Consider the following 17004-nt stretch of genomic DNA (forward strand, 5'->3'; position numbering starts at 1 on the left):
TTATAGAAGCTATTCTTAGGTTATAGAAGAGTGTAATAAGACTTTGGGCCATTTAAGGGGTCAAATTCTCAGACACGTGGTTAAATAGGATTAAGGCCTATTTTTTGTATGTAAAAATACACAACAAGTTTTGCAAATAACAGACATATTAATACCATCTTTCATCTCAAGCGTGAAACTGATGGACAGTGATGCTGAGTGAAAGTAATCAGAGCCACCCAGATTTTCTGTATGTGTTAAAAATCTGACTGACCAATCAGAGCTCCATTGTCATGGATGCAGTCCAAGAAAATGTGCATCAAAATGAGTTACTTATAATCACTACCACTCCAGGAATCCATTTCTTCTTCCTCTTTTGTCCATTTCCTGCACTAATAAATGCAACAGACTTGATGTGAAGGCTCCTCTATGTTTAGAAACACCTCATTTTTTTGTCTCTGATTAACTCTGCCAATAATAACAACTGGGGGATCTGAACTATGTTCTAAATGTGCAAATTTGTTCAGAAAGGCAGTGCATCCAACAATAAAGACGGCACAGTGCTTCTCCACTACAGTGAAGAAAACACTGTAGCACACAGAAAGCTCCAGTTTCACATGCTCCTTGGTATTTGGAGGGTTCCATGTTGGCTGGTTACTGTAGCGTGGCTAACTGCTTACTCGCCTTAACAGTGCTGGGGCTAGCTTCAGTGGCACCAAGGAGTTTGAACTGAATTGAAGGTTGAATAATTCTTCTTTTTAAAAGATTCTTTCCTGCAGTCTTGCTCACATTAACCGAGACCATCCACATCTCCTGTAGTGTCTTTGGTTTGAGAAATGAATAACAATTCACTATTTTCACCAGTCTCTTGTGAAAGTTTTTATATTTAAAAATATGCTACGGCATATTGTAATGTCTCGAGCATAGTTACAGTTGCTAGGCTATCAAGCACCAACTGGGCATGCTAATGTGCTACAGCGCCCCCCTGAGTCAGACTGGTGCTGCATAGTTTGTTAAGAATATTAAAGATTAAAGGATAAATAATGATCTTTCCCTGAATTTTTAGTTAAGTGTCTACTTTTACCCAACAATTAGCATAACCTCAGAATCAATTTATTTTCAGGGACCAGAAGAGGTGTCCAAGAGATTAATTATGGGGTCCAGGACCTCCCAGAAACCCCTGTATTACACACATTTTGTATGTAACTACTCTGACAGCTGATTTAAAGGAGATAAAAGCATTGAGCATCTTTATATTTTGCCATGTTTTTGGAACTGTCATTTCAGAATCTGTCAGTATAAGATGCACACGTAATTAATTACATAACTATTTATAGAATTATAGAATTACACTAAATTGCAAAGCAAAACTGGGTAAGTACTGCCTTTTCAGGGCTGAAGCTTCTGTAAAAGTGCCTGAAAATATTACTTTGCTAACTGATGTTTCAGCTGTTAGTCTACATTCAGTTTTGGTTTAGAACTGCAACACACTGAGAAAATCTGTTTATCCAATTAACCCAAATTTAACCTGCTGTTATCCAGCGCTCTGGTCAGAACAAGAGAGCGATGGAGTAAAAAAACAACAAAAAAGGAAATCATATCGTATTTCCAAAAGATTAAGTTAATTCCTCTTGGAGATAAGCTGAGAATACACAGCTCTAATGGAAGGCTGTATGTTACTGTGCTGCGTACTGCGCTCTGTGCCATTGTACCCGATTGTGGTCCAGTGCAGGTTATTATTACATGGAGTTCTATTCTGCCCTGTTTGCCCAGTGGATGCCAGCGCTGCACTGTTGTTTGCATATGACTACAGCTCTTACTGTGCACTATTGTAGAAGCTATCAGCATAAGCCAAGAGTAGAGCTAAGGGCTTAACTACACGACCACAGGGGAAGGGGGAGGACAGTACATATGAATGCAGCTTATCCGAGAGAGAGAGGGAGAGAGAGAGAGAGAGAGAGAGAGAGAGAGAGAGAGAGAGAGAGAGAGAGAGAGAGAGAGAGAGAGAGCAGAATGGTTGCAGATATCAATAATTCATCTTGATCATATCATAAACCTTAAAAATAGTCATGGGACAGCAGGCCTGGGACGTTGCTTCTATTCAAAACAACATCTGACAGGCGAGCACTAACAACTGCACATAATTAGATTTTCATTGATTCTAACATAATTACAGAGAGGAAAATATATTAAACTTTAAATTCCTAAATCATTATCTCTTCTCAAAAACAGAATAAGGTGCATGCTGAAAAAGCAACATACTGAATTTGCTCAATGAAAATATGTACAGTACATGGTTATCACATAAATAGTACTACAAAAAAACATTTTGTACATCTTTTGAAAATGACAGTTGTGTTTTAACATTACTCTGTGCTTACTGATCTGAACTGCGCTCTGAATGGAAAAAATATCAATACATCCAAAAATAAAGGCCTTGTGCATCTTTTATACAGTGATATGAAACCAAGCAGCACACAATGAGCTCCAACTCCACACACTGACATATTTCACTCTAACATGGACACACAGGCATCGTAACAGCTTTAACAGTAGATTTAAATGAGCTAAAGGGGCCACTGCCAAATTCTCAGACTGCCTCTACAGGGTTAAGCATTGAAATGGTTCTGGGAGGCTTGGTTCTATATATAACACAAGCTTTTACCAAAGAACCCTTGAAGGACCCCCTTTATAGCAGTCCACTCTAATGTATTTCCTCAGGCATTAGAGCAGCAATCTGCCTTCCACTCTTCATGCCAGATTATTAGTATTGTTTCTGCATTAAGGACTGAGCTAATGTTAGCATGGTACATTACTGCGTATGCTGCTGGCCAGTGAAATGTGAGATTATATTCTCCAGCAGCAGTAATCCCATTGCCTGTTCTCTTTGGGTACGGGTTTGGCAGCCATGGCTGTGCGTGCCGAACCTCGCGCTTAAGGATAAGGGCACTGTGGAGTTGCTATAGTGATACCATGAAGCCATGAGTTGTGCCCTTTACCAGAAAAAAGGGGGGAGAAACAGAGAAGCAGGTTTCTGAGAAATAAAATCCTGAAATAAACCCAGCATGTGTGAATGCATGTTTTGCAAGGTTGTGTATGCTGTAACGGTGTATGTGTGTGTTTGCATGTGCACACGCGGGCGAGCATGCTTCTGCACAGGGCTGTGTGTATGTCTGTTAGAAAGGTGAGCAGCAGAGGGGGTGGGGGGGGGGGGGGTATTTTTTGACAGAACAGCGGATGTTCAGCTGAACCCATTTTTAACTGAACCCTGCGTGGAGTGATATAGAGATACTGAACAAAGGCCTTAAACCCTCACTACCCACCTCCCCCCACCCCCTATCCTCCTCACTCTACCACAACACCTGACATGAGCAATGCGGAGGGGCGTTGGGGGGGAGGTGTGTTGGGGGGGGAGGGGGGGGGTGGTAGCGGAAAGAAAGAAAAAAGTAAAAAAAAAAAGAAGAAAAAAGAAAGAAACGACACATTTCCTTTAAAAGCTGCTTAAGTGGTTGTTCTGTGCTAAACCATGCAGACGCTTTGGTTAGACTTCTTAAAAGGAGGAAAGAGGAGATGTTTGATAAAAGAGAGATAATTTCAAAAAGCATTCATATGGAAATGCGCGCACATCCGGAAACTGAGAAGAAGAAAAAGAAGAAATAAAAAAATAAAGTTGTTTTTTTTCTTTCTTTCTTTCTTTATTTAGATTGTTTCTCCGAGGCCAGGATGAAAAAAAAAAACAAATTTGAGGGTAAATGAACTTTAACTTGCTAGAAAAATGATATATATTAAAAAAACATATGTGTAGTCCTATCTCTATGTCTCTCACTCTCTCTCCCCTCCGACATTGCAGTCATTATAATGAGCACGAGACGGCATGGAAATAAAAAAAAAACCTGTCTAAGGGGAAATCCGCTTAAATGTGCAAGAAAAACTAATAAAAAATACTTTTTTCAAGTATCTACTTCATTCAAACAGGTGATGCCAGCACCTTTCAACTCTCTGTGACTCTCGCTCTCTCTCTCTTTCTCTCTGCACTCACTGGAATGAGGCTGGGATGAAATGATGAGTATGAAAAACTAACAAACTTTAACTTGCTATACAAATAACAAGAAATATAAAAAAAAAACATCTAGTTTATTCAAATATACAATGCTAGCCCTTTTAATGTATCTCTCTTTTACCCATCCCCACCCCTCTCTCTCTCTCTCTCTCTCTCTCTCTCTCTCTCTCTCTCTCTCTCTCATGACATTATGGCTCTCATAATATGAAGCGTAAATAAACTTAAATTTGAAGACAAATAATAAAAAAAAAGTTTAAAAAGCAGCAATGCTAGCCTTTTCAACTCATCTCTCTATCTTTATTTCTATCTATCTTTATCTTAATCTCTCTCTCATGACACGCATGTCATTATCACACTCCACTCGTAACATAAAGGGTAAAAAAACGTCTACTTTATTAAAAATCCACAATCTAGCTCTTTCAATTGACCTGTCTCTCTTGCCTCCTTTCTCTCTCTCTCTCTCTCTCTCTCTCTCTCTCTCTCTCTCTCTCTCTCTCTTTAATAACATTAATGGCATTATGATACTCATTACATTAAGAGTAAATAAACTTTAACTTAATAGACAAATCATAAAATTATTTAATCAAAAATACAATGCTAACACCTTTCAATTATCCTTCGATGTCTCTCTATCGCTCCCTCTCTCTCTCCTGACACGGCGCTCATTGGAATGATTTGTGTAGAATCGTCCTGCAGAACTGCTCTTACGATATTGGCTGGAGATAACGTATGAGAGCTAGTTTTAACAGTGGGCAGTGTGCTGGCAGGAAATGCTCTGTTAGCACTCTGCCGGTGATAAATGATTTAAAAAGGCGCCTTCTGAAACATCAATACCGTCTCTTTTATAATTAAAAAAAAAAGAAAGAATCCCACCCACAACGTTGGATTCACTGGGGATTCGCATCAGCAGTGCAATGAAAAGATAATTCAGAACGCAGCGATAGTTACGGAGACTTTGTAAAAGGAATTCTTTATGCCATTGTCTGCGGGCCTGTACGTGGGGTATGCGTATAAATGCACTGCAGAGAAAAAGGTCTGGGTTAAAATCTTGATAATTTTTTTTTAATGAGTATGTTTTTTTTATTATTATTATTCATTAAGTAAGTCTGTTCATTAAGGGAAAGGAAAATGAAAAAGTAAACTTTTTAACTGTTATAGCTGAATGTCAAACAATGTCACTCTAGTGATGAGTCATTTGTGTGTGTGAGTGGATGCGAAAAATGCTTCGTAAGGACTTTTATACCCCAGTTGGAGGAAAAAAACAGTGTTAGGGTGTGTTTGCACTTGCTATGGATGTTTTTGTGTGTGTGAGTGTAAGTGGGTGTACAGAGTGTCTGCATGCATCATTGCTCACATACAAAATGGAGGCATGGAAGCTGTACAGATTGCGCCAAAATGGCTCCAGAAATTCAAGCAAAGCTTCAACATGTGAGAGTAGAGGAGCTTCAAAGAGACATCTTTGAAGTTTAAATGTTTTTTTTCCCTCTTCCGAGACTCATAGCACTGAATATTTTGTGGTTCGTGACGAAGCGCAAACTGTAGTTCAGTTCAGGTCACACTCACACGAGTAAAATCCTGCATAACAATAAAAATATATATATTAGTTTTCTGCTCAAGCAAATAAGGGCTTTCGACCTAAGAGCTCCTTACCACATTCACCCCACTTCAGCTGTAGCAGTGGATTTCAACCCTTGTCCTGGAGTAACAGTGTGAATTTCTCTAATCATGTGTCGGGATGTTCCTGGTAAACTTATCAATTCATGAATATCTGAGTAATGAAGGAAGTTGCAGTCAAACGGCTGACGAAGCCATTAAGACCAGTGGTGAACTTGGCATTCCCCAATTTCATGAGCTGTGATGTATTAGCAGTCAGTACATTCTCCAATACTAATTCAAACAAAGTAGATAAAGCTGGTAAACATTAAACCAATATAAACGTATCACTGATGCAATGTTTACATTAAAATGTTCGTAAAGAATTGAAAACAGGCATTCCTATTAGTAAACATCCCATAATACATCACTTTTTTGCAGCGAACATTCCAGAGGATATATGCTTTGTTAATTTGTCAAACTGTCAATAAACTGATGTTGATCGTCATCCAACGACAAATGATTTGCAGCTCAATGCGACAATTTTCCATCTTTATGAGCTGATGAAGACGGAAAGAACCATAACATTCCCAGTTCAACACAAGAAGGGCTTGTTAACTGACCTATCCATGCTCTGCCCTCAACTGCGTTCCTTAGTAGCAGTCGTTACAAGGTTGGACGAAATATGCTCTGTTGAATATCTAAGTGTAAAAAGTGAACATATCCTCTACAGAGATGTACAATTGCTGTTTATCTGCTAAATTAAACATGTTGTAAAAAATAAAACATAAAATGTGGCTTTTATATTATATTTTACATTATATGTTACTGTGTTACTTATTTTCACAAAAAAAAAATCAACAGAATATGTCTTTAGACGGGAGGTGTTCAAACTTACACAACTGTGAAGTTTATTATGATTACAGCGGTTAGTTTAAAAAGCTCTGCTGCTGAGTTGGATAATGTTGTAGCTTATGGAAACTAGTCAGCTTGGAAACTTTGCCATCAAAATACCATTAGTTCTGTAACACACACACATACACACACACACCCACCCACAAAAAAAAAAAATCACCAGATCTGTCATAACAACGTGACCTTTCAGAAATGTACAAAATAAATATCATGTGAAATGAATAACACACTCTAAATTAATCTATTTTGGGGGGAAAAAATGAACATGCCACAATTTTTCAAATGAAACTTTTGCCAGCCTTGCAATAGTCACTAGATTTTACAGGTATGGATTCGTCTATTAGCTGATCGGTTGGATTAGATGGAAACGTGCAGGATGGGTGTGCTGCAGGACCAGGCCTGAGAAGCACTGAGGTATGGTACGCAGAAAGCCCTCCCTCAGAGGCAGTTTGTATTTAGGAGATTCTCACGGGCTCTCCCTCTGACTCAAGCTCTGTGTGTGAGGCTTGAGGAGGCTATCGTGGGTGTAAAGTGTGACTCCACGGGGATGCTGCTGGTCATGGTGACTCGCGCTGGCTGTCAGTCAATCACATGACTCTTCTGCCTGGCAGCTTTCTAACCGCAAAACCGCTATGAGAAAACGACCTACTGACTACAGGGGGTGCTAGAGAGGGGAAGGGGATGAAGAGGGAGAGATAGAGACAGAAAAAAGAAAGACAGAAAGAAAGAGAGAGAGATGGAGGGTCTCACCCCTGAAGAGGGCAGTCTTTTCCCGTCAGGGTTGGGCCTCACGGGCAAACCGCTGTACAGCCTAGCACGATCTCCTACACTGTATCTGTTCTGTAGAGGAGAGAGAGAGAAACAGAGAGAGAGAGAGAGAGAGAGAGGTGTAGGGAGAGGTAAAGTGTGATAGCACAGACAGAAAAAAGAACAAGAGAGGGCGGACAAGGAGCACAGAGAGAAAGAGAGAGAGAGACAGAAAGAAAAAGAGGACGACAACAGGGACGACAATTCAGTGTCATGGCCATTGACAGCGCTAGAAATTACTTTTATTTGAGGAATCAAGGACACACAGCGTCGTTCATGCAATGCACCCCTGGTGCTTTTTTGCCCGTGGTCATTTCCATAAGTTTATTTTCATTATGGTGAGTGAAAGTTTCCGATATCAGGAGGCTAAGCAGTCACTGTCATATTGCAACGGCAACAGCATTAAATACATCCTGCACTAATGTTCCTATGTTCCAATTTAGGGCATGTTTAGTACGTTTCCAGGCCTTTTTTACTTCACATACATGCTGTTTGCTTCTGCGAACATGCATGCATTTGAGTGATCCTGCGGGTGTGAGATCCAGACAGACAGCAAGAATTCTGGACCTCTATTTTCAGGGCATAATGTTGCATCAGACACGCATACACTAACATCTTGAATAATGTATAACCATGTTTCTTATCATCACTGGCATATCAAAACCTCATAATCCCATTTTGTTAGATCATTCAAAAACAGCAGTTGCACTTTATTAACATGTGGGTTATTTACATTGGGCCATTGTAAAGAAATAGGCCAGGACTTCTGTTTGGTCATTCTATAGAAATGGCCTAAAATGAAATGGCCCAAAATAACTTTGAATACAATCTTGTCAAAGTAACTTATTTCAACATTAAGAAATGTTTTTCCCTCTCTCCTCTCTCCATTTCAGGGAGGTTACACCAGCCACAATATGTTGACATCATAACATCCATTAGTAGCACTTGGTAACAGGGATGAAAAATCACTTAGAAATAATAATTAGCTTTCATGATTAGCTAGCTATCTAGCAATCAGGTAAGTAAACTTAAGCCTTACAGAGCAGCCCTGAAGCAGCTAAATGTGAAACTGCTTATGAATGATGGCAGGGTGGCAGTTTCCTCTCTTTCAATGAAACACACAAAAGCTGTCAGCAGCATCCCCTTGTGAAGGATATGTAAATGTAATAATAATAATAATTGTTTTCTATAGCACTTTCAATTTTAGTTACATGGCAAAACTTTTGGAAGATAAAATATTTTGGTCTAAATTAAATAACATCACAAATACAAACTATAAATGTAAAAAGAGCCCTCACACATGAGCCACATGCTAGCCTGAACAAACACGCTTTTAATCCAGATTTAAAAGCACCTACTGAACTTGCATTCCTGCCTGAGTGAGTGAGTGATTGAGCGAGTGAGTGGATGAATGAGTGAGTGAGTTATAGGCCAGGTCGGTGATACATTTTGCATCTTAAAGTAAAAAATTCTTCACCAGCTCTGAAACACGGAGTCTATGAGCGTGTGAAGGATTCCGCCTCTAAGCACGGCAGGAGTGATGGGATCAAACAGTGTTGAGCCCTGCGGTGAGGAATCCCCTCCACGCCGCGCCGTGTGTGACGAGGGCTTGGGAAAACACTAGCGGCGGGAGGGTTGGCAAGCTGGCTTCGGAGCCAGAGCAGTCCAGCATCTAATGATTCACACAGCACATTGTGCCAAACACACACACACACACACACACACTGCATAGAGACATTTCAGCTCATACAACTTGTAGTTCTCTCTTTCATTAGGCCAGCTACAGAGAAACTGTAGTGTAAAGATTAACAGATGCTTCTGGCCACTTCTAATTAGAGCCTCGAGCTTGCCCCAGTACTGCAGGCTCTCTCCTTCTCTCTCTTTTGCTCTCATTACAAATGCACTGCAGCTGAATCATCAGAATTAACATGTAAAACATTCCTTTAAAAAAAAAGCTGTAGACGTTTCTTGCCGTGTCCATCTCCCGCTCCCCGAACAATCCTTAAAGATTTAAACCTGTGCTGCCAAAGTTGGCAAGTCGGCCCATGAGGAGATTTGATTTGTAACACTAGAAGGTTCATCCAATAGGAGAACATATATTTATTCAATGTACTTGTTGAATCCTTATTTTTTTATTTTTTTCAAAATTATATTTTGAAGTATTTAGTAACAAAATAATACATAAACATATAAAATACATCAATAAAAACTCAATTCTCGGCCCAACACAAACATTGCTCTTGGGCAAGATAAAAGGTTTGGGCACAACCTCTTTAAAAAAAGCAGTTAATCTGATTTACGCAAACTTCCCTTTACCTCAAATATAAAAAGCTCTAAGGCGCATATAAGCTTCCATTGCCTCCTAGCTATAAAAGCATGTAGCTTCAGTTTAAAAGACGCAAACAAGTCCTGGCTGATCAACGACATTTAGGGAAAGGGGAAAGTTGTGTAAATGAGATTTTTTGTTGAGTTACTCCTTCAAAAGTTCAAGCTACCTGTCTTTATCATCAAGTCGATTACAGACATGATTCTACAAAATAGAAGGGATTTCACAGCTAAGACATAAAAAATCCCATGGCTGATCTCATTTTTGTCCCCTGAGTATTTCTGACAAGAAATTTAGCCGATATGGATCTTATTAGGACATGATTACGAACCACAGACAGTGTGATAACTATGCCTCACTGTGAAAATAATCAATATGCTGATAAGCGTTGGAATGCCCCTTTAAAATACCCTCACCCTGAGATGTCCTACACTTCCTGTGCTGACATGAAAATGATAAAAACCAAACCGCACACGCATTTGTTCTCTGACTTTCTAAATCTGTACATCGATCTGAGAAGAATGTGGAGTCTGAATGTAACTGTACTAACAAGTACTTCCAAACTGCTGTTATTAGAACAGTGACAGTGCTAGTGTGTCAGATGTGGTGGAGCAGGTCGGCCGCTGCGACTGTACTTTTGACTGATGGGACTCTTTCTTTCTGTTTCTTTCTGTCTTTCTTTTTCTTTATCTTTCACGTTTCTAAACTTAGGCCTGTAAGGGTTTTTTCTGCACCTTCAGCGCTCCTGTTAACCACTGCACGTGTCAGTAAGGCCATGGCATTTACTGTAAGTGCTAGGTGCACAACAGCTCGTTCACACCCACCCACCTGAAAAGCTGGAGGTTTCAAACAGGCAGTGAGGAGCAGTTAGATTAGGTGATTGTGAATTCCTGTGTGGGGTGTTGAAAGTGGAGTTTACCTGGTGCTTAAATCATAGTGTAATCATACAATAAACCAGAGTGTAATCATAGATAACAAGAAATCAGAGTTACACAGTTTTTCCCCTTTTCCAATAAAGTTTTCTTCCAGTTTATATGGCTAAAGTCCACAATTTACAGGCATTTTATGCTATAATGATGCTGTTTAAGATAAGATACTTTAAAGAAATTAACACAATTATACACACAATTTCTGGTCAATACATGTTTAGTGTTTGGAGTCTGCTTCTTTAGTTTTGCACTGGTGCTACAACGCTGTAAGTCATGGAAGCTTATAGCCTTTGTTTAGCACTGTGCCAGATGCATGCCTACAAGTCATCACACACTTGCCTCAAACTGACCATCTTATGAGGTTTTTAGGGCTGCACCAATCATGAAATTTATGGCCAGTTCTGATTTCCTTTCGGTCAAACTGGCTGGTGGCTGATTTTATTAGCCTTTTTTTGACTGGCTTACACTATGTGGGCTAATTGAAACACACCAGCACATTTCCAGCACTTTCTAATAGATTTGCAGCATGATTAACATTATTTGATCTTTAAAGAGCTAAACTAGCATTTTTAATTCTTAAATTGTTCAGGTCTACGTCTGGTTGTGTCAGTCTCTCCCTCTGGGCTGGAGTGTTTTCAGGTTGGCACTACTGCATGACTGACGTCCCGCTTTTACCGGCATGTGTTTGGTTGTTCCTGTTGGCTGTGGCTATAAAGGCTTTTGGTATTAGTCAATATGAAGCGTTTTTGGTTTTTTTTCGGCCTCGGACAATTCCGTTTCCCTGGCTGCCTGCCAGTCGACAGACCAATTTTTGTTAGTTGCGATTTGCTGGCCTACACGTACATGTGGGTCAGTGAAAGAAGTACTTTGTTGTTTTGGACCTTTGGCCTCCCTGAAGTTGTCACCTTTTTGTTTTCTTTACAACTTTCAGTTGCATGTTGAAATTCATTTTGACAGCTGGATGAAAGTACAGAGCATCGAATAAACTATTAAACCTGCAATTTACGTGTTTATTATTATTAGTTATTAACCAGAAATTCCTCTGGCATCTGACATTTACCGCTAGGACATTTACATTTATGGCATTTGGCAGATGCTCTTATCCAGAGCAACTTACAATTCGATCATTGTACACAGGTAGGAAAATGTAGTGTTGGGAGTCTTGCCCAAGGACTCTTATTGGTATAGTGTAGGGCGCTTACCCAGGCAGGGGTTGAACCTCAGTCTACAGCATAAAAGGCAGAGGTGCTACCCACTACACTATACTAAACATGTAAGAAAATGAAAAATTGCCTAGTCAAATGACATGAATTAAGTGATGTACTACATTGACATATGAGGCGACTGGCGATTTAGCACAAAGAGTCATTTAAATGCAACACAGATTAGCCAAAATAAAATAATAAATTTGATATAATTAAAAATAACTAATAATTAATCCGATCAATGAAAATGAAAATCTCGGCCAATTCCAATCAAGCATCCCTAGTGTTTTCTGAGTCTCCAAAAATTTTTCTGATTTGTAGCGTACCATTGTTCACAAAAATGGGCAGGCTTCAAGATTGCTACAATGGCTGTTTTTTTAACTACACAATGCATTTTTGCCCATTTTTAAATGTGACTGTTCACTTAACCACTAGAGGTGTAACAATGCTTAGTGACATTCTGATATAGCAGCTCAAAACTGACAGTTTGCATCGTGGCAATGTGACCACACATCGTGGAGAATGGAAATTTAGCTAGTTATGCTGTCTAATGCCTAAGTACACTGTATAAACACCAAATGAGCAGGACCAACCAACCTCCCAGCCCAGCTCTCCTACTTCCTCCCAACCCTACTGTTGTTAGTAAGTTGTGCTACAACATGACTATAATAATCCTTTTCTTCTTTCAAATGTTGTTTGTGAGAAATATCATGAGAATACCAAAGTGAGGACTCTGTATCATGAATCGAATTTAACTGTGGCCTGAATACATCGTTACACCCCAAATATGCACTACTGAAATATCTAGTTTTCATGTAGACCACATGGAGTTAAAACAGCGATTAACATTCAGAAGTTTCACTAAAGCCACAGCTAAAAGAACGGACACAAACGGACACATTGGGGTGAAAGTGTGTTGGAAAGATATGATTGATACATTTATCACCTGTGCGAGTAAAACATACAAATTGACCACACAACCAATCACAACCCTTCACTACTATACAAAACCTCCTGTGTTACATCCACACATCGACCAATCACGCTGATTTCAGAGTTTAAATTGCACTGCTCCATCTGTTAGCTTCTCCATGCAAATATGCCTAAAATAGCCTAAGCCCAGCTCTCTCCGTCAATGAGCTCATCCATCTACTGCGGAACTCTACGAGGTAACACCCTGCGGACACTCGTACATACCCAGAGGGGGCATAATATTATTTAATAATCATTCCAGGCAAAATAAAAATATAAGAGAAAGCTATAGCATTAAGAACATATATAAAAGTGAAAGCGATAAAAAGAGAGAGAGAAAGAGAGAGGGGGGGGGAGAAAGAGAGCGAGCGAGAGAGAACATCTGCATCAAAGAGAGCAGCAGTGGAGCAGCAGCTGCTGGAGTTCGGATGCAAATGCAAGGCCTCGACCACAAGAGCATTATTACATTTTGAATATTGGATATTATTACCATGCAAATTGCACTGGGCCAGAGATTAAGTTGCAATTATGGTCTGAAAGCCATTGAGGCCAGTGGAATTATTCTATATTCAGAGGCCTGGCTGGAGGGATGCTTCGAGGACAAGATGCACTTAGTGATATCAGATATAGCTGTAATACTGCACATAGGGTACATAGAGTATGTAGTGTTAAAGTGTGGGCTTGTACGTGCATGTGCTTGTATGATCTCTTTACCTAACTCTGCGTCTGAGAGTTTTTAACGGTCTAAGGAACTAGCACCTTTGTTAACTGTGTGTGGAGCCAAGCCAAACACTTTAAAGCCTTGGTAAAGGCTAACAAATGAGCTTGCCCTGTAGAAATATAAACAGCAGCAGTACAGCATGACCGTATGCTTTGTACAGACGCATACTGAAAGAAAGAGCAAAGAGCTGAAATATACATGTTCCTTCACCCCTTTTGCAAGTCAGTGTTGTGTTTCAGGTATTTAAAAGGCTTTCTGGTGTGATTTTTCAAGTTATATTTCTGTATATATATATATATATATATATATATATATATATATATATATGAATATATATATATATATATATACACTGTATAAACTTTCTGGCACAGCCCAGCTTGAAGGGGAAGGATCTCAGTTTGAAAGAGTTCTAGATCAATCAGCAGTGTTCTCTCACTACAATTCCCAGCATGCATTACACAAATATATCACACAACAATTGGGACTCCCTCTCCAGACTGCTGCCATAGACACTAATGTAGAGGCTAATAAATACAGGTATAATATTTGGCTTCCTAGTAGTAACATTAGCTATCTGGCTTCGCTCTGTATTTCCCAGTTAGCTGACAGAAAAAAGAAACATTTTGAACAGCCCGCCCCCAAAAATCTGCCCCGAGGTGCTTCTAGTTTTACATCATGAGAAGGGGGTTTTCCTGTATTTAAACTGGAAAATCTCACTCTATGGCACTTTTGATGAGTATGAGTAGGCGTGTTTACAACAGATGGTACACTGTCACAAAAATAGTAGGTAGATTTTAGTCCACCCAGAGTACAAACAACATCAATGTACCCTCAGAGATATGACACATATAACTGCGTACCTTATAAGAGTTTTAAAGGGTGATTACCTTTACTTTTCTATTGAAAAATACAAATGTATATATTTTCTTAACCTCTTAAAATATAAGAGTCGGCACAAAAGAAATATGTTCCCTAAGAAAAGGCAGTGATGATGGTATATATACAGTGACAGTGTTTGTGTCCTCAAAGGCCTAAAAAGGTACTTTGTACCTAAAAAGGTGCTTTTTAATAATCAAGCACACAATGTTCTAATAATCAAAGCTTTCAAATATTGAAATTATTTCATTTCTGATGCCTGTTATGTTCAGTAGGTATAAATTGTGGCTGTATGTGAACTGTGTGTGGGCGTGTGTTCGTTGCTCAATGTGATGACTTGTGTGCTTCTGTCAGTGTATGAAGAGTCACACCTTTATCACCGGAACAATGACTCAGTCTGGACACATAAAACTGACACCTACGTCAGCAATGTATGGGAAAAACAAAATGGAGAAAACAAAGTCTGGTGAGGTGGTAGTAAAGCATTATCCAAAGCATCTGTAACTGAAAGTCTTCTCTCATTCTCTCTCTCTTCTCTCTCTCTCTCTCTCTCTCTCTCTTCTCTCTCTCACATCTCTCTTTTTCTCTGTCCTCTCTTTTTCTCTCTCTCAAACATCTCTCTTGCTCTCTCTCTCTCCCTCTCTCTCTCTCTTCAGTGCCAGCTTTTCCCAGGCTCAGTGAATCCTCATTATGCAAATGGAGAAAATAGTATTTCAGCTGCTTTGTGTGTATGTGTGTGTGTGTGTGTGTGTGTGTGAGTGTGTAACAGGGGGTTCTAATTAGGATAACACAGAGAACGAGGGAGCTGGGTTTGGGCGGGGGGGGTGGGGGTGGGGTGTCGTTACTGAACAGTGCACCTGCAATTCAATACTTCTGTTTCTAAAGAGCCCCCTCACCCCCCCACTCAACATCACCACTACACACACACACACACACACACACACACAAACACATATACACACAAGCACAGGTCATTGCACTTAGTGTTTGGATCCACAAATGTGTTGCCGTCAGGCGTTGCTATAGAAACGAACCAGTAACCCTGGGTTACATATCCATAAAAGAGCAGTGGCCTGGATGTAGTTGTTTACACTCTGTTAGGACAGGAGCATAAAGTTAACACAAAACAGCTATCACTCTACCAGCATCACACATACACCCCAACTTCCTCTCAACAACTGACTAGCACTTTAAAACCTACTTAACCCCTAAAAGTGCACACTTCGGTTCCTTACACTAACAACTTCATAGCTTACACATTAGTTTCGTACTAGTTACTGAACAGTCGGCCTTAAAAGTTATTCTTCAAAATACCTGCATAATTTAAATTGAGATGTAAACAATGTCATTCAGAGTGGTTTAATGTGAAATGGTTCATAATAGAGAAAATTGCTAACTTAGATTTCTTTACAGTGGTAGTGATGGGATTCAGGGTGTTTGATGTCTACAACACAAATATAGCTATTTATCTACTATCCAAAATGACGAGTGAACCTGCATATGTTGTCTGAGAGATCGCATGTAATGTTGTCATCCTGAAGTATCAGCGTTGTCCTCCAGAAAGGTAACCAGGTAACTGTTTGTCCTCTACACCTGCGTACATCCGCAAACATGCAATAAATTTCCAAGAGCTCACAGTTCTTAGAATGCTGGTAATGTTTAGCTTGCTAGTAATGATATATAGTGACTGAGTGATTTGACTGAAAGCTCTTTAGACCGCTCCCCATCTGTCTCTCTCTCTCGCTCTGTCTTTCTCTCTCTTGCTGAATGATTCAGTATTCCAAGTGCAGGCCCAGCACAGTTCAGAACAGCAGAGTCTATTCCCACAGGGCAAGGGGGAAAAAAATAACATGCTCTTTGGAGACCGTCCAGCTAATATCTGTGGTCATTTGGCTGACTTTTTTTTGGCTGATGTGGTTTTCTGCCCATTTTCTTTTTTTTGCTGTTTGTTAGTGTGTGCGAATGTGTATGCGTGTGTGTGAGTGATTTTTATGTCTCAGGTGTGAATGCCTATGTACAACATGCAGCGACAGCGTATTTGGGAGAACGTAATATGACATTCTGTGTGTGTGTGTGTGTGTGTGTGTGTGAGTGCACATGTGTTTGTTAAAGAATCCTGCTTGGTTCAGCTCTTCTTGAGCTCATTACACAAATAAGACAAAATAAGCCAGTTACATCATGCATGAATCATGTCATATCATATCACTGGCAAAGCAACTGGTGGCTTTCTCTTTTGCAGTACAGCAGACCCATGTATATACATATGAGGGGGAGGGGGGGTGGTGATAGGGCAGGGGTCAAACTCTAACATCACTGGTTTAACTTTCAGATTTCTTGGACTGAAATGAAGTGACCAAATGTGGCACTGCCAACACCATGTGAAAAAAATCCTATTAACCATCCAGTTAAGGAATGTGGCAATAAAAATCCTTGAAAGAAATGGGACATTTATAGCACACATAACACTTTGTCACTGTCAAAACAAAACATCCTATCTCAAAAAGCAACTATATAGGAGAAGGAAAAAAAAATTCAATCCAAGTGAATGTAAATAGATTTTACTATTTATTGAACTTTATTGAACTACATTTATGAAATTTTAAGTACATGCTATTGCA

General features: G+C 39.6%; 1 protein-coding gene across 7 annotated transcripts in view; it reads right to left on the bottom strand.

Moving 5' to 3' along the window:
* tox2 (TOX high mobility group box family member 2) overlaps positions 1 to 17004 on the bottom strand; it is a 159965-nt gene that overhangs the window by 96511 nt on the left and 46450 nt on the right. For 4 of the 7 annotated variants that reach the window (XM_017705234.2, XM_017705233.2, XM_037535132.1 and 1 more), the window contains exon 2: positions 7298 to 7387. The exons of the other annotated variants lie outside the window; for them this stretch is intronic. In XM_017705234.2, coding sequence (XP_017560723.1) covers positions 7298 to 7387 — 90 coding nt within the window. The remainder of the gene's footprint in view (positions 1 to 7297; positions 7388 to 17004) is intronic. 7 annotated transcript variants of the gene reach the window in all.

Source organism: Pygocentrus nattereri, chromosome 26, assembly GCF_015220715.1.
Source record: "Pygocentrus nattereri isolate fPygNat1 chromosome 26, fPygNat1.pri, whole genome shotgun sequence".
NCBI classification, from domain to species: Eukaryota; Metazoa; Chordata; class Actinopteri; order Characiformes; family Serrasalmidae; genus Pygocentrus; species Pygocentrus nattereri.